Source organism: Perissodus microlepis, chromosome 5, assembly GCF_051167445.1.
Source record: "Perissodus microlepis isolate ML-2025 ecotype Zambia chromosome 5, ASM5116744v1, whole genome shotgun sequence".
NCBI lineage: Eukaryota > Metazoa > Chordata > Actinopteri > Cichliformes > Cichlidae > Perissodus > Perissodus microlepis.
In genome coordinates, this window is record NC_140465.1 from 4,245,047 (window position 1) to 4,262,331 (window position 17,285).

Below are 17,285 nucleotides of genomic sequence, written 5' to 3' on the forward strand. Positions count from 1 at the left end.
GCCTCTCGAACATATCTCTTACGTCATCAGCACGGGACAGAAACGGGTGAAAGGTACTTTGCTGCTTGGGTTCGGGAGCAGACCGATGGCTATATGAAGTAGAGATTTTTGCTAATAGAATGATGAACATGAACAGATTAATCGTCTCTCGAACCTTTCGAATCGGACAGCGGTTGCTTGGCTGTCATGCGAGGCATGCTGGGCAAGAAGAGCTGAGACTACAGCAGCGCAGGAGCATTAAAACGCACTGCAGACACCTGGCGTATGCGAAGGATCTGTTCCTCGGTCAAGTGAACAAGGTAAAGGAAAAGAGCTGCCAGAAAGCCTCACCAAAGTTAGTGACGGGCGGAGGAAGTCGTCTCAGAAAAGACTTTGTACTTTAGATGATAACTATATTCAAAGCTAACAATCACCAGCGTTCTAGCTTTGAAAGAAGTATCGTTTAAGAAACAAAGGGCTTTAGACGCAACACCAGAAAAATAAGACGCATAAAATGCAGGGAAGCTTGAAAAAACTGAGGCTGAGGCACTGTCACACCTGTTTGGAGTAAATGGTGAAAGAGACTTTAAATGTCTACCCAAAGTAAAACCAGCTACCGTGTAGGAAGGTCGGTTTATCTCACACAGTGGAAACGTCTTACTTTAGATTCCTCCATGTTGACATGAATCATCACACCGTTCCTGCAGCATGTTCACGCTTTCAGTCTCCCTCTGTAACACATCCCAAGGCCTCTCTGCAGGTTTTGTTTCTGGAGTCTGGAAAAGGCCATTAAAAGAGGGTAAATCATGGCGATAAAGGGATGCACATGGTTACCAACAACCCTTACAGTGCTGTGATTGCTTCAAGGATCTCAGAGTGTGGAGAGAAAAGATTCCCTACACAGCAACATCAGTCTTTACTTTTGGCACAGGGCAGGTCAGCACAGGGGAATCATGCTCTTGATTCTCCAATCAGAACAGGGATTCACCACACCAGCTTTTACTTTTCAGTCACGTTTCTGCTGCCTGCAGTCTTACAGTTCTGTACCTGCCACTCACTGCGTGGTTTCTGCACCATTCTGAGTAAACCCTGGAGACTGATGGGCAGGTGAGCTGGTTCAGAATCATTTAAAACCAGCCCAGGCCACAGTCAGAATTACAGACATGACCTTTTTCTCCTTTCTCATAGTTAATATGAACATCAGCTTTATCTGCAGGATTTCATGCTTCACACTGTCACCACATGATGGATTAGAAGCATATAACTATATAACACAAAAATATGACTTAGACGTTAACATAGATGCATAACCCTGTTACGATCTCTAAAAAGGCCTGTTTTGTTCTCCAGGCTGAGGTCTTCCCTTATCCAGAAATTGGAAATGATGAGGTGGAGGAGATAAAGCAGCTTGTTGCACCGGTAGAGAAGTTCTTCAGTGATGATGGTGAGGTGGGAATTGAGTACATGCACGTGATTAATGACTTTCCGATATGATTTATCAGAGGAATTAAATGACTAACATTGGAATTGCTGGATTTTGTTTGTTTTTGTTTTGGGGTTTCTTTGCCAGTTGACTCAGCAAAAATTGACAGAGAGGCCACAATTCCCCTGGAGACTCTGCAGGGGTTGAAGGATCTCGGGCTGTTTGGAATCATGATTCCTGAAGAATATGGTGAGATGATTTTAACAAAGCCCTTCTAAAAGCTAGTCTCGTGTCTCGGGATCCATCTGAAAATATGAGTGAAAATTGATTTCAAAGCATTTTTGAGATGAACTTTAACTCCACCCGACTTTGCCCCAAAGTGAAGTTAGAAGTTAAGAGCAATGTTCTGGACGTTATACTAATACTTTGATCTGTGTTGTTACTTATTTTTACATTCTTTTATTTAGGGTATTTTTTAAGGATGACACCTCCCTCATATAATTTGTGTGACTATGTAGCTTTTATACACAACTCTTCTAAGGCTACTAGTTAGTTTCAACATTGCACTATACATAACAGATGGATGCAGCTCCTTCTTTCTGAAAAGCAAAGCCGGTGAAGCAGTGCCTGAAACTTGCACTCTTTTCATTGGCCAGCAGAGGGCAACTTCCTCCTGTGGTTGCAGAAAAGAAGTCTGATTGTGTGGACACACCTAGTGGCATTTATTTCAACTCACTTTTATTTATTTATATATTTATACAGCACCAAATCACAAGAACAGTCACCTCAAGGTATTTTATAATGGCAGACCCTACAATAATACATACAGAGAAAAACCCAGCAATCATGATCCCCTATGAGTAAGCACTTTGGCAACAGTGGGAAGGAAAAACTCCTTTTTAACAGGAAGAAACCTCCGGCAGAACCAGGCTCAGGGAGGGGCGGCCATCTGCTGCGACCGGTTGGGGTGAGAGAAGGAAGACAGGATAAAGACATGCTGTGGAAGAGAGACAGAGATTAACAACAAGTATGATTCAATGCAGAGAGGTCTATTAACACATAGTGAGTGAGAAAGATGACTGAAGAAGAAAAACTCAATGCATCAGCCTACGTCTATTGCAGCATAATTAATGAAGGAGTCAGGGTCACCTGGTCCAGCCCTAACTATATGCTTTAGCAAAAAGGAAAGTTTGAAGCCTAATCTTGAAAGTAGAGATAGTGTCTGTCTCCTGAATCCAAACTGGAAGTTGCTTCCACAGAAGAGGGTGATATGGTACTACAAGGTCATTAAGATAAGATGTTTAAGACCTTGTATGTGAGGAGCAGGATTTTGAATTCAGTTCTGCATTTAACAGGAAGCCAATGAAGGGAAGCCAAAACAGGGGAAATCTGCTCTCTCTTTCTAGTCCCTGTCAGGACTCTTGTTTTGGATTAGCTGAAGGCTTTTCAGGGAGTTTTTAGGACATCCTGATAATAATGAATTACAGTCGTCCAGCCTGGAAGTAATAAGTGCATGAACTAGTTTTTCAGCGTCACTCTGAGACAGGATATTTCTAACTTTAGAGATGTTGCGCAAATGGAAGAAAGCAGTCTTACATATTTGTTTAATATGTGCATTGAAGGACATGTCCTGGTCAAAAATGACTCCAAGGTTCCTCACAGCGTTACTGGAGGCCAAGGTAATGCCATCCAGAGTAAGAATCTGGTTAGATACCATATTTCTAAGATTTTCAGGGCCGAGTACAATAACCTCAGTTTGATCTGAATTAAGAAGCAGAAAGTTAGCGGCCATCCAGGTCTTTATGTCTTTAAGACATTCCTGCAGTTTAACTAATTGGTGTGTGTTATCTGGCTTCATGCATAGCAGTGAAAATGTATGCGATGCCTTCTGATGATACTTCCTAATGGAAGCATGTATAATGTAAACAGAATTGGTCCTAGCTCTGAATCCTGTGGAACTCCATAATTAAACTTGGTGTGTAATTGGATATGATACAAACCACAACCACCAACAGTATGACCTTTGGTTTCTCAGTCAGACCCACATTTAGCTCATAACAGCTGGTTTCAGAAAACCAAGATGGCAACATTCAAAGTACTGAGCATGACGTCACAGTGGCTGGATCCATATTTTATATATAATCTATGGTTTCAAGCTAGTGATTTACACTAATGTGCTGGAGCTGTCCTTCATGTCTTTACGTTCTGCTCAGAAAATGGGAAATACACGGAGAGATTTGTTGAAATGTGTAAACATAACAGACACAGTTTGTACAATTCCAATAATGTTGGAACTCCATATTCGTATGACCGTCTTTATTCTTGAACAGTCTGAACTATCTCAGGCAGCTTTGTTTAAGTATTCTTCAGGAATATCTCTCCAGGCTGTTTGGATGATATTCAAAGCTCTTGTTTGGATGTCGGCTGCCTTTTGTTCTGTCCTGTGTTGATGATCTCGATAATGTTGGGGTCTGGGCTCTGGGGAGGCCAGTGCATGACCGATAGTGTGCACTGCGTGTTTGTCTATCCAGGTATGGCTTTACTGCGCTGCTACTGTGTTTGGATTCATTATCATGCTAAAAAATGAGGCAGTTGTCAATCAGATGCTTTCCAGATGGTATTACATCTGGTTATAAGCCCAGCCTCAGGAGGTTGCAAGCTAGTGTTCACTTAGTGCCAGCCAAGACTGGATAATGGAAGGGTTGCATCAGGAACTACATCTGGCATCATATCTGTGCCAAATCAAATATGTAGCTGCACCCACTGCAGGGATTTAACTTCCCAGAACATTTTTTTAATGTATGTCAGTTTAAAACAAAGCATTCATCTCGTTGCACTGCTGATGACAACTGTATGGTATTAGAGAGAAGCCCAGCAATCCCCTGTAATCAAGCACTTTGCAACTGTGGGGAGGAAGAACTACGTTTTAATTGGCATATTCAGGCTCAGTGATGGCAGCCATCTGCTATGGCAGGTCTGGTGTTGAGGATAAACAGAAGACAGAAGAAGATCACAGACTCTACAAACAGCTTTGTTTTACACATGGAGACATGAATCCCAGAGCGCAGTTTAAAATACTGAAATACTGTTTGAATGGACTTTAAACATTTAACGTCATTACTTTATGAGTATATTAGTATGTTATCTGCTGTTAATCAGCAGCGTTTCAAGTATCAGGTCAGTATATTTGGGTGTATTTTATGGCACAAGAGGTTCAATTAAGCTCTCACACTTGACATCTAAATGGTACTCTGTCTGAGCTCAGCGCATAAATGCTTTAATGAACAGGTGGCATGCTGTTAGATTTAGATATGGTTCCTGCCTCAGTGCAGCTTCTACACGTACAGATTCAAGTCAAAGCTACATATCGACCATAGTGGGGTTTCCCTGAAACATCACTACGATCCTGACTTCATCATGGCTCCACAGCTGTCTCTCCGACACATCCATGCTAGATGTGCCTTGCAGTGGGGCAGTTTCTGTTTTTATTGTTTATCATTTGTTTTTCAATCCCAGGGGGTCTTGGATTATCCCACACCATTTATGCACGACTGAATGAGATCATCGCCTTAGACGGCTCCATCGCCGTCACACTGGCTGCTCATCAAGCCATTGGACTGAAGGTAAAAATACAATACTCTTACGGAGTTGTGTCTGCAATGTGGACAATCTGGAGGATTTGCTAACACATTTGTGGGCTCTCAGGGGATCCTGATAGCAGGCAATGAAGCCCAGAAGAAAAAGTATCTTCCCAAGCTGGCCTCAGGGGAGCACATCGCAGCTTTCTGTCTGACAGAGCCCGGAAGGTAAAGAACACCATGCACATGTCATCCGCAGCGTTCTCCTCTGTGGCTCCAACTCTGCTCATACAGCAGTGAAGCACAGTCTGATGAACACAAATAACAGGTTATCTCTCCACCCACTGGCCACTTCATTAGGTACACCTGTTGAACTACTTATTAGAACAAATATCTGATCGTCCAGTCACAAGGCAGCAACTCACTATCAGTCATTTAGGCGTATAAACTCGTTCAAACCCAGCATCAGAGTGGGGAAGAAGGGTGGTTTTAGTGGCTTTGAATGTGGCCTGGTTCTTCTATCTCAGAAACTACTAGGGTTGTCTCATACAGCCATCTGTAGGGTTTAGTCAGAAAGAGAATCTATCCAGTGAGTGACAGCTGTCTGCGAGAAAATGTCAGAGAAGAGTCGCCAAATTGCTGTGAGCTAAAAGGAAGGCAACAGTAACTCAAACAAACACTCACTATGCAGAAGAACATAGCTCTATGAACCCTCTATGAACACACAACATTTTGAACCTTGAAGCAGATGTTGTACAACAGCAGAAAACCAGTGCGTCCCTCCTGTGAGCTAAGAAACAGAAAGCTGAAGCTACATTTCACACAGGTTTAACAAAGCTGGACAGGACAAGACTGGTAAAACATCTGAGGTAGGCGGTGTGGCCCCTCTAATTTTTGAAAAAGATAACCTGAGAACGAGGTGACGTAGGTACAGCTACTGAAAATCTCAGACAAGCAGTGATCCTGGAGATCTTGACCTCAAAATCAGATGTCAGCTTTCCTAAAAATCACATTTATTCTACAGTTGCATCTACTAGGAGGCTGTGGGGTAGCCTGGCAACTGCCAGTAGTTTCCCAGCATGAAAACAGTCAGTGTGCGTCAGGATCCATCCAGGTAACTGGCTGCAGTTTACATTTTAAACCCAGCAACCTGAAAATAAGCGTCTCAGCTGATTGTATCTGCAGGTTCATTCTCAGTCACTGCTCAGCGTTAACGCCCACAGGGCACCAAACGGTGGTTAAAGATGGCAGTTACAGGATTCAGGACACTGTACAGAGCACCATGATTACAGCCTAAATCTTAATCAGGACATTATTTAATCAAGATAAAAACTGATGTCACAGATGTTGAATCACTTCCCAATGACTTTAGAAATACTATGTATTTATAGAGACCATTAGCTGTTTGGATTGGACTCCACAGAAACACCCACAGAACCCGTGTTCCCACTTTTCCTTCCTCTGATTAGTACTTGGTGATAAAGGCTCATTGTGTTATTTGCTTGAAGTGAACTAAACAGTGAGGTTGTTTTCAAATCACTGCGAGCCAAAGTCATCATTGAAAACCCAATTTGATGCATCAGCCAGCGTTAACACAGTAATGATGGCATCTACGCCATGTGCCTGAGCATGTAGCTGTCTTTGCTCCACTGACACTCAGCCTGTCCGTTACAGTGGCAGTGACGCAGCCTCCATTCAGACCCGTGCAACCCTGTCTGAAGATGGAAAACATTACCTGATCAACGGCTCCAAGGTGAGAGGAACCGTTTCCACCAAGTTTTAATTCAGACTTCAACTCAGCCTCTGACTGAAGCTCCTGACTTGAATCATGTTGTCAGATCTGGATTTCAAACGGAGGCATGGCGGACATCATGACCGTGTTCGCCAGGACTGAGGTGGAAGTAGATGGTGTAAAGAAAGACAAGATATCTGCATTCATCGTGGAGAGGGCTTTTGGAGGGATCGCCAGTGGCAAGCCTGAGGACAAACTGGGCATCAGGGGATCCAACAGTAAGCCTTTCATCAACACTTAAAGGCAGTTTGATAGACGCTGGGCCATTTCCATGTCATTTATGTTTCAACGCTGTAACCTTTCAGCCTGTGAGCTGTCCTTCGATAATGTCCCAGTACCAGTAGAGAACGTGATCGGAGAAATTGGGGGTGGATTTAAGGTAAGCTCTGAAGCCAGCTTCATCTGTCTACACAACAGAGATTCTGTAATATTTGTAAACATGTGCTGCGTGTCGGACAGATCGCCATGAACATCCTGAACTCGGGGAGGTTCAGTATGGGCAGCTCCTGTGCTGGAATGATTAAAAAGCTGATCGGTAAGCACTCAGCTGTTGTTTTAACTGGGTAGCAGTTGTGAGTGTTTTAAGTTTATTAAGTCTGGCTTCTCTGTCTGGCCTTCTGTAGAGCTGACATCTGAGTATGCCGCTACCAGGAAGCAGTTTAGCAAAAGCCTGAGTGAGTTTGGTATGATCCAGGTATGCTCTCCCCTCACTTGGAAGCTTGTGACACCTTCCAGTCTGATCAGAAGTGACTAAATATTGTGATTTCTATGCTTTCTGTAGGAGAAGTTTGCAATGATGGCCCTCAATGCCTTTGTGATGGAGAGCATGGCATACCTGACAGCAGGGATGATGGACAGACCGGGCGTTCCAGACTGTTCTCTGGAGGCAGCCATGGTCAAGGTACCACTTGCTCTGTCGTCTGTGTTCAGGTGAAACTTTTATGAAACTACTCACGGTGTGTGTTCCTCATCTTCGGTACAGGTGTTCAGCTCGGAGGGAGGCTGGATTTGTGTGAGCGAGGCTCTTCAGGTGCTCGGAGGTCTGGGTTATACCAAGAACTATCCCTTTGAGCGCTTCGTCAGGGACTGCCGCATCCTGCCCATCTTTGAGGTACTCATACATAAGTGTTTAAACTCTGAGGGCTAGATATAGTCTTGGTTTGTGCTAGAGTGAAACCGTATGTATTTGTTTCCTTTTCAAAAAACGAATCTTGCCTGCCCTTCAGGTTTTGCCCAGCCATAGTTAAGATGAACTCTGTGCCCCCCTCTCCTCTCCATGACACACATCAAAAAACTGTTAACAGTTCATTTGTTAAACCTTGTCTTCCAAACTGTAATGCTGCCGCTACACTGTATCAAATCCCAGTATTTTTCTGGTCATTGGGAATTTGAATCTTCTGCTTAACCTTGTCAGGGTCGCTGGAGCCGATCCCAGCTGTCTTAGGACGAGAGGCAGGGTACACCCTGGACAGGTCACCAGTCTGTTACAGGGCTAACAACACATAGAGACAAACAAACATTTGCACTCACATTCACACCTATTATCCTAACCCCACTAACTGCATGTCTTTGGACTGTGGGAGGAAGCCAGAGTACCCGGAGAGAACCCATACAAATATGGGAAGAACATGCAAACTCTACACAGAAAGGCCCCAGAACTGGAACTGGAATTGAACTCAGGACGTCCTTGCTGTGAGGCAACAGTGCCAACCACTGTGCTGCCAAATTTAAAATCCTTGTGTGAAAGATACTGGACTGTTGAGATGGTTCATTCTGTCAGCAACCACCAGGTGGCATATTTTACTGTTGAAACAAAGCTCTTAATAGATGAAATTGAAGTAAACAGTTAATTTTGAGGTGAAACACATCATCTTCGGGCACTTTACATAGAAAGCTCCAGACCCATCATTATCAAAACCCCTCACTGTGTCAGTCAGTCACACTCACTGTTACTGATAGAAAGTTTAAAATTTGAAAATGCAATGTAGCAAAATTTCCTGCTTTCCTACAGCAGAGAATCCCACACACTCATACACGCACACCTGCGGGGTACAGTGCGAGGGAAGTTCAACGCAGCCATCCATTCTTCGTTAGTCAGAGATAGCAGGTTTCACTTTGGTGGTTATTAACTGTGCAGCTGAGGTCCGCTTGGTTTGTGTGTTCTGTGATTAGAATCAAGTGTATAAACATTTTCTGCATCACCAAATCAGTACATGTAACTTTACAGCTGGGCTTCATTTGTGATGTGAGTACAGCCTAACAGCCTGCACGAATAAAACGTGCTCCCCCAGCAGAGAATCAGCATTTCACTTAAGACATGCAGTAAATAAAAGAAAAATTGTTAAACCGTCACGTTTCCAGCTGATTTTGAAAGCAAAACATTGCCTGCTCACAACCGAGTTCTCTGTTCAACCATCAGAGAGCCACTTCCCGTGACACAGAAAACTCTTAACTTAAGTCTAATTCCACTGTTTGCTCACAGGGTACCAATGAAATCCTGAGGATGTACATCGCTCTCACTGGAATGCAGTACGCTGGCAAAATCCTCACAGGGAAAATAAAGTAAGAATCTGAAGGTGTTGTTGAGGTTTGAAGGTTTTTGCTTTTAAGTCCTACATCGCCCCTTCTGTTAGTTGTGTTGTATTCACACTTCCTAAGAAAAATATGGAGCTGTTTGCCTGTGCTTAGAGGCACGTGGTTGTTTGTGCCCTCAGGGAGATGAAGAAAGGAAATATAGGTCTTGCGATAAGCATGGTCAGCAAGAAACTGAGGACCTCGCTTGGAGCTTCAGTAGACCTCGGCCTGACGGGGAAAGATGGAGTGGTGCATCCCAGCTTGGAAGTAAGAGAATTGTGGTGTTAGATGAGTGAAGTGTTTTTTGTCGAGGCTCTTCAATCTTCTGTTTCCGTTTGCAGGACAGTGCAAAGAAGCTGGAGCAGAACGTCAGCCTGTTTGGGTCGACTGTGGAGAGCCTGCTCTACAGATATGGAAAGGTAGCGTTTGATTCTGGAAAAGCAGCTGTGGGATTTTCCCGCTCAAAGCTTTCCAGTTTCTATGAGCAAATTTCCCATTCATCATGTAAATATAAAAGTTGTTTCATAATGAGCGGTGGTGTTTGTCTGTTACACAGCTGCTTCAAATTGTGTTTTGCAACTGTGCTTTTGTAATCACAGCTTTACCCAAAGAAGCTTTAAACCTTTTGGTAGCCGGATAGTTTTCCAGATTCTCAGTTCCTGTATCATTTGACTGGTTTAGATCCAGCACGCACAATCTTTCCTCAGAGGACTTAAATGTTTGCCAAGAGTTTGAATATCGAGGTTCAGGCTGCTTACATGTAAGAAAATAAGCAGTGAAAAGTTTAAAGGCTAACAGCACATGCAAATCATTTCTTCTTCTCTTTAATGATATTTTCAGGAAATTGGGACAAAGCTATTAAAGATGGTCTCATTGGCGGCAGGGTGGAGGAACTGATGCATTTAAGTAGAAAATTGTTGCTATGGATCAAAGCCGTGCTCTAACAGCTCATGCTGTAATTGTCCAGTAATGCTGAGTCAGTGTCATTACAGGACTGATTATCTGTAGTGTTACAATGCAGGGAAAACTCATTCCTTAGCTCTACGTGTTAACTGCCCATCAGCCCCAAGCTGCTATTTCACTCTGAAATCTAGATGGAAATGGAAACTATGTCAGTTTATTCATTTCATTAGTTTTACTCACATGTTTTACCCATGGCAACAGGACAACAATAAAACTCGATGCTAGTTAACCGTGTGCTTCTTCAGTACTTGCACAGGGACTTGACTAGGTTTTTGTCACTAAAATACAAAAGCTAAAGTTGAGGTAACTGTCCCTCACATGTCTCTCCTCCTCTCCCCTGATGATGTCAGACCATAGTGGACGAACAGCTCGTCCTGAAGAGGGTGGCAGACGTGCTGATCCACATGTACGCTATGACAGCCGTCCTGTCCAGAGCGAGCCGCTCCATTAGCATCGGCCTCAGGAATCACGACCACGAGGTTTGTACGCTCTGTGCACACTCACACAGTTTAGAGGTCTCGCACACGCAGAATAAATATTCATATTGAACTTGTTTGTTTGCCACAACGAGAGCCGTTTTCCATCGATCTCATAGGATTTCTGTACACATCACTTCCTCTGTGTTTACGCTGTTTAAGGCTGACAGTAAACAGCTGCCTCACTTAGCCCACACTATAAGCATCGGTATGTTCACTGCAGAGCCTGCAGCAGCCCAGCTCACACCTACAGCGGCTGAGTTAATGTCTTCACGTGCGTGAGGAGTCTGTAAAGAATTGGAGTTTACACAACTGTAATTTCAGCTTGCGTCTTAGTGTTGGAGGAAAATGCAGCAGGTGAAATTTTGAGCCATGCCAACCACTTCTGGACAGCATTTCAACACGAATGCTAGAGAACTGCTCATCCACATTTATCGTAAGAAACTAAAGACAAAAAGATTCAGATCAAATCGTGTTCACTTGTCCAGCTGTCTCTGTAGGACCCACTTTGAGTTTTCGACCATCAGCATGAGGACACTTTGGTTACAAGTTGTTTCTTTTGGCAGTGTTTCCCTTGAACGGCTCATTGGAGGGGCCTAACCGGACAAACTTTGTCAACGTATGACGAATCACATTCAGCAAAGCACTTACTCAGGTCCCCAGTAACACACATGCCACGTACACATGAAGTGGACCGGATGTAGAACTTCCTGATTTATTAGTAAGATGCAGAACCTCCCCAACATGCAGTGCAGTCACACTCTGCTGGTGTGCGTGTGTGTGTGTGTACACAAAAGTCTACCCTAGTTATTGATACCACCCAAACTGATGTTTGTGGGTAGACTAGTTCTTTGACATCACACAGATGAGGTTTCTACAGGAGCACATGTCATCATTCACACATTTCAGAGTCTAGCAGCTCGTGTGAAGTTTACTTTGGATGGTTCCAGCATTACGGCTCATAATCAAAGTCCCCACGGAGAATTTGAATGTGATTTTTATTCCTCATTAAATCGTATAATCTTATCTGGTGGGGTGTGTTTTGGCTGTTTTCACTTACTGCAGGACAGCGGTTCCTTCTGCAAACAATTAAAACAGCTCCACGTCTGTTATTCTCTATTTGTGTGGGGTTTTTTTCTTTTCTTTTTTTCACTTGCTGACGTGTTTAATTAGGCTTTTGATCAGCTTGTGTTTAGACTTGTTAAATAAAACCCGCCGTCACTTTTATTACTTTCACTTTACTATTTGATCGAGGTAAAAGCTGTAGCACACTACCTTTATTTGAACTGCGGTTGTTCCTGGAGCAGATTTAGGTGAAGGGCAGGACGATGGAGTGTAAAGACGACTGAAAAAGAGTCCTGTTCGTAATGAGAAACAGCAATGCAAAACAAAACCTCAACACAAAGACTTTAAGAAAGAAAGCCTTTAAAGAGGGCAGCGAATGCTTCATATTATCCTCTGTGTTTCAGATGGGCAGCGCTGTGCTGTCTCTGCACTGTAGTTAAAAGCCATAAATGTGAGGGTGCACGTAATACACCTTTGGTTTTCAGTAATTACGTGTACAATATTTGCAGATAGAGGTGCCAAATGTTTACTGGTGTTGCTTTTTTAGGTGCTGCTTGCAAACACATTCTGCAACGATGCCTTCTTTAAGAACAATTACTGGATGGTTCAGCTGCAAAAACGTAAGTACAACACAAAACGGTAATTGAGAACAGCACCGTGATCCGTGTGGGACTTTTTTTTCTTCTTTCAGCAACATCTTAGTACAAAAGACTTGCATGTGTTGTGGAATTTCCCCACCAAACAGCACATACCAACACTGGAACCACCCGCTGCTTTTCATTTTCACACCGTGCACTTTTTTTTAATGACCTCTAAGTAATGCAGAGCTAACCAGCGCTATGATCAAGTGCTGTGTTTACGTCTGATCGGAGTGTGTGGCGTGGTTTGTGATTCTTGTCTCAATTCGTTTCAGACTCTCCTGAGAACAACGATGCCAACATCAAGAAGATTGCCAAACAGGTCCTGGAGAACAGAGCCTACATCTGCTCTCACCCTCTCGAAAGAACTTACTGAGCTCTCCACTGAGACCATAATACTGTTTCCTGTATTCTGATTGGACTATTTTGACCAGTCCCAATGATGCGTCTCCAATCTTGTATTAGTGGTTGTTTTTACATTCAGTAAAACATGAAGAGATTAATATTAGCTGTTTTATATTAATAATAACTTCAGTGGGTCAGACTTCTACTCTGATGGCATTACATGAAACTCAATCCTAAGTGCTCTTTCACTTTAATGCTATAATGAATAATTTTGCAGGATAGCAGTTTTAATGAGCCTGTTTGGACACCAGGTTTTCCTGAATGGCTGACCTTTACTGTTGTTTAATGCTACTTTTGAAACCTGAAGATGCTCCTCTCCCTGTCTGTCAGAGGCAGGGCAGTCCGCTTGTACAAAAATGAATGCTGCTCACAGAATCCACTGTAAGAGGCAACAGAAAAAAAAGCATATATTACTTCAGAAATCTTTCTTTCATTTCTCCAGCATTTGCCTTTTCAAACAGCACTTGAGCTCACTTGTAGTGGTACTTGCTGTACTGAGAGTTGTGTCTGGGAAAGGCGTTTCTTCCCAGGCTGCAGGCCATGCATGGGCCTGGAGTCAGAGGCACTCTCTCCTGTTCCTCTGCTTTGTCGTCAGCAGTGTTCATCACGGACAGTTGAGGAAAAGGCTGTGACACAAAATGCAGCTCTTGGCTCAAAGATTTCCTCAGTTAGGTGCAAGAACAGCCATGACGATAAAAGAAAAACAAGTATACAAGATGTAAACTAAACATGTGTAGGATAAATGGCCTTTAAAGTTGCATTTTTGTTAACACTTTTGTGAACTGCTGTAGCTGGAAAAAAATGCATGGGAAACTGTTATCTTACATGAGATTGCACCAACTACTCATGCTCCGCAAGTGGTGGACTTCAAGTGGACATCAAAGTAGCGTGACAGGACCTGGCCATCGGATCCCCAGCTGTCTGCGTCCGCAGTGGATTATAATCTAGGCTTAATGTGTTTTTGATTGATTGATTGATCATACTTTATTCATCCCGAGGGAAATTGGGTTAAGGCTGCCAGCCGTGCCAGCGCCATCACTATTTTGTCACTATGGCTAGTTTCTCCTTCCATAGCAACCTCCTAAACAAGAAGCGCTAGCTTCTGGACTTCACTGAGGTACCACCTTTGCTAATTTAAGGGAGTGAACCAGACCTCTAGTCCATAATTGTCTAATCTAGCAAGTTTGTGCTCCAAATTTGGAGAGTGAAATTATTCAATTTTATTTATACAGCGTGAAATCACAAAAGTTGCTTCAAGGTATTGCAAGGTAGACCCTACAATAATACATACAGAGAAAAACCCAACAATCCTATGAGCCCCTAGGAGCAAGCACTTTGGTGACAGTGGGAAGGAAAAACTCCCTTTTAACAGGAAGAGACTATGTGTCAATAGACACACAGTGAGTGAGAAAGGTGACTGAAGAAGAAATACTCAATGCATTGTGGGAATCCCCCAGCAAGATACACCTATAGGGTCACCTGATCCAGCCCAAACTATATGCTTTAGCAAAAAGGAAAGTTTTAAGCCTAAACTTAAAAGTTAAAAAATACCTTAATTCCAAACTGGAAGCTGGTTCCATAGAAGAGGGGCCTGAAAACTGAAGGCTCTGCCTCCCATTCTACTTTTAAATACTCTAGGAATTATATTAAATATTAAAAGTAGTATTTTATTAATATTGGATTCATTGAGTGTTCATGTATTACACCTGTACAGTTTTGTGTTGCTGACCAAGCATTAACTGATAATCTCACCCTCTTGTCTGGTATGGTGACTTCAGGGTCCCACAAAAAAAAACAAAAAATGCATCTTTGACACAGGTGACTTCACAGTTTTATATACAGCCTATGCTATTTGAAACTGAACCATGTAAAATATGAAAGATTTATCCAATAATAATAAAAAAAAAATCTTGATTATCAAGCCATTTGTCATGTGAGTATTATTGTAACCCTTGAATAAACACACAAATGCAGGTTTGTGAAATAAATAAAACACTTTATAGTCATGAATAAACACACCTAGCTGCTCGTTTGTTAAGTGCCTCTAGCTTAAGCTAATCCAGTCACATACAAGAGTTCTGACCTTAACTTTCCCTTAATGATCAGTTTTAGTTGTCTGCATGGTTATTCTGAAGGCTTTTCATGTTGTTGAGCTGTACTCTTTTGTACTGAATTCTGAGTGCCACTTGGAATGAGTGGAAATGCTGTACCTTAAGCATCATGCCTGGTTTCCTCAGTGAATATTTCTTTGGCAGATCTTTCAGTATATCCTGAGTTCTCTCCAGGTTTCCTTTCATGTGACACTTGAATTGTTGGACGGGGCTGTTGTCTGCTGAGTTAACGTTGCTGCCGTCAGGAAGCAGCTGCTTCTTCCAGCGGCTGTACTGAGCTCTGGCTGCTTGGAGCTGCTCCTGCTGTAGACAATCTCCTGAGGATCAACAGCGCACACGCTTAACTCTGTGGATCAACAACTCCAAAGAGTTCATCCTGTAAACTTCATACAGCTGATAAACTTAACAGGCGTGGTGTGGTTTTAGCTTACAACAGAGTTGGAAAAATATAACATGGCACACATTAACGAGTAACTCTGTACACTGCTGAGATCAATTAAGCTTCTGCCTGACCAAATTTATTCTCCAGCTCAGTCTGGGAGTGTGTTACTCAGCAGCAAAGACTTCTACTGGCTTAAATATCTGCCATCTGGAGCTTCAATCAAAATGGATCAATACTGGCCTTTAGTACAGTGAAAAAGCTTGCAGCGTAGACAGACATAGGAAAATCCACTCTTAGATATTCTGTGCTTTGCTAGATGTTGGCTTTGAGACTATAGGCTGTAACTGTCACATGATGTATGCTCCCATGTTTTTGTCCAGTTTTGTCTGCTTTTAAAAATGAAGCTGAGCCTAGTCTTCTCATGAAGTTGCAGACAAACTGCAATAAAGTTGCAGACAAACAGTTCATGAGTGGAGAAAAGTAAAAGTGCATCACAGCTCCACTGAAGACTTGACAGACTGAAAAAGACAACATTTCAACCCCATCAGAATTACAACAAGAGGCCCAAACTGTGACATTATTACATGCACTTTTGTGAATTCAACTAAACTTCATATGGTCTTCTGACAATGTGTTTCTCTGTCTCACTTAATATTAAGGCATTTTTGGACATATGTATTTGAAGTAGGAGACCTATCCCTGATCTGCACTTACATATCTAATTCACAGTGTCCCTGAACAAAACACATACATGAAATGTAAGCACACCGTATGTCTCATTAAATGTTACCAAACATGTAACTCACTCGAGATCATAACTCATCTCATAGTGCTGAAATCTAAGAAATGTGTTTTTTGTTAGTTGGACAGATCACAGATCTGCCTTTGTGCCACAGGAAAATAGTTCCATGGTGGAGTTACATCTGAAAGGAAAACTGTCTATTGAAAATGCATTAAAGATGTTGCCCTCTTTTGTGAATGTTTAAAACCTTATTGGAGTGCTGTGTTGTGGTTTTTGTTAACTGCTTTCATTTGGCGTTTGTTTATTTCTGTCTGACAACCTGCTGGCAGGCCGGGATACATCATCCACTGGAACCACTGTGTCTAATTTCCAACTAATATAAAAAAAATTAATATTTAATCATTATTATGTTCATATAAATTCGTCACTTACTACATACTTTTTTCCTTAAACTAATTCTTGGGTGCTTTGTTTTGATCAGAATCAGGAAAATCAATGTAGCACTACGTCAGCAGTACAGCTTTAAATGAAACCTTGTGGTTTCAAGACATGCTTGTATACTGAGTTAGTGTCTGCATCACTTGTGAACTAAAGAATTGTGGGATTTTTCACCTTTCTGAAAGATCAAAAAGGACCCTCTTACACAAATAAAATAGATAAACTACTCTCGGTCAGATACCAGTCAGGCACAACATTATGAGCACCTGCCTTGTATTGTGTTGGTCCCCCCCTTTTGCTGACCCATCATCAAATCCATCACACACTTGAAGGTGTGCTGTGGTATCTGAGCCAAGATGTTCGCAAAGGATCTGGGGAAGGTTAAGTCAGGAGCTCAAACTCATTGTTGTGACTCAAAAACTATTCCTGAATCATTTTTTTCTTTGTGGCAGGGTGGATTATGGTCTGCAGCAATGCTTAGGTAGGCGACACATGTTAAAGTAGCATCCACATGGGTGAAGGAGGACCCGAGGTTTCCCAGCAGAACATTGTCCAAAGCATCACACTGCCTCCATTGACTTGCTTTCTTCCTATCGTGCCAGGTGTTACCCAAGTAACCAACGCACATGCACCCAGCCATCCACGTGATACGAAAGAAAACACAATTAATCACACCAGGACACCTTCTTCCATTGCTCCGTGGTCCAGTTCTGATCCTC

General features: G+C 42.6%; 2 protein-coding genes across 4 annotated transcripts in view; one reads left to right on the top strand and one right to left on the bottom strand.

The window, feature by feature from the left end:
- Window positions 1–14,814, top strand: acad9 (acyl-CoA dehydrogenase family, member 9). The gene is made up of 18 exons (XM_084927447.1): window positions 1–299; window positions 1,330–1,423; window positions 1,550–1,651; window positions 4,919–5,025; window positions 5,108–5,208; window positions 6,655–6,733; window positions 6,819–6,990; window positions 7,078–7,151; window positions 7,232–7,307; window positions 7,396–7,466; window positions 7,554–7,673; window positions 7,755–7,883; window positions 9,255–9,334; window positions 9,487–9,613; window positions 9,688–9,765; window positions 10,660–10,788; window positions 12,398–12,470; window positions 12,764–14,814. The coding sequence occupies exons 1-18, from the start codon at window positions 120–122 to the stop codon at window positions 12,862–12,864; spliced, it is 1,893 nt and encodes a 630-aa protein (XP_084783573.1). The 5' UTR covers window positions 1–119; the 3' UTR covers window positions 12,865–14,814.
- The window catches only part of cfap92 (cilia and flagella associated protein 92 (putative)), a 19,237-nt gene continuing 15,133 nt past the window's right edge, over window positions 13,182–17,285 (bottom strand). For 2 of the 3 annotated variants that reach the window (XM_084927444.1, XM_084927445.1), the window contains one exon: window positions 14,881–15,321. In XM_084927444.1, coding sequence (XP_084783570.1) covers window positions 15,002–15,321 — 320 coding nt within the window. In that variant the 3' untranslated portion in view covers window positions 14,881–15,001. Of the gene's footprint in view, window positions 13,273–13,367; window positions 13,520–14,880; window positions 15,322–17,285 lie in introns of those variants that run through there. The other variant, XM_084927446.1, reaches the window with a different exon arrangement.

Excerpts from the sequence above, each read along its gene's own strand:
- acad9 (XM_084927447.1), top strand. The coding sequence starts at position 120 with ATGATGAACATGAACAGATTAATCGTCTCTCGAACCTTTCGAATCGGA. Across the intron at positions 9,766-10,659 it reads TGCTCTACAGATATGGAAAG|ACCATAGTGGACGAACAGCT; the intron begins GTAGCGTTTGAT and ends TGATGATGTCAG. Across the intron at positions 12,471-12,763 it reads GATGGTTCAGCTGCAAAAAC|ACTCTCCTGAGAACAACGAT; the intron begins GTAAGTACAACA and ends AATTCGTTTCAG.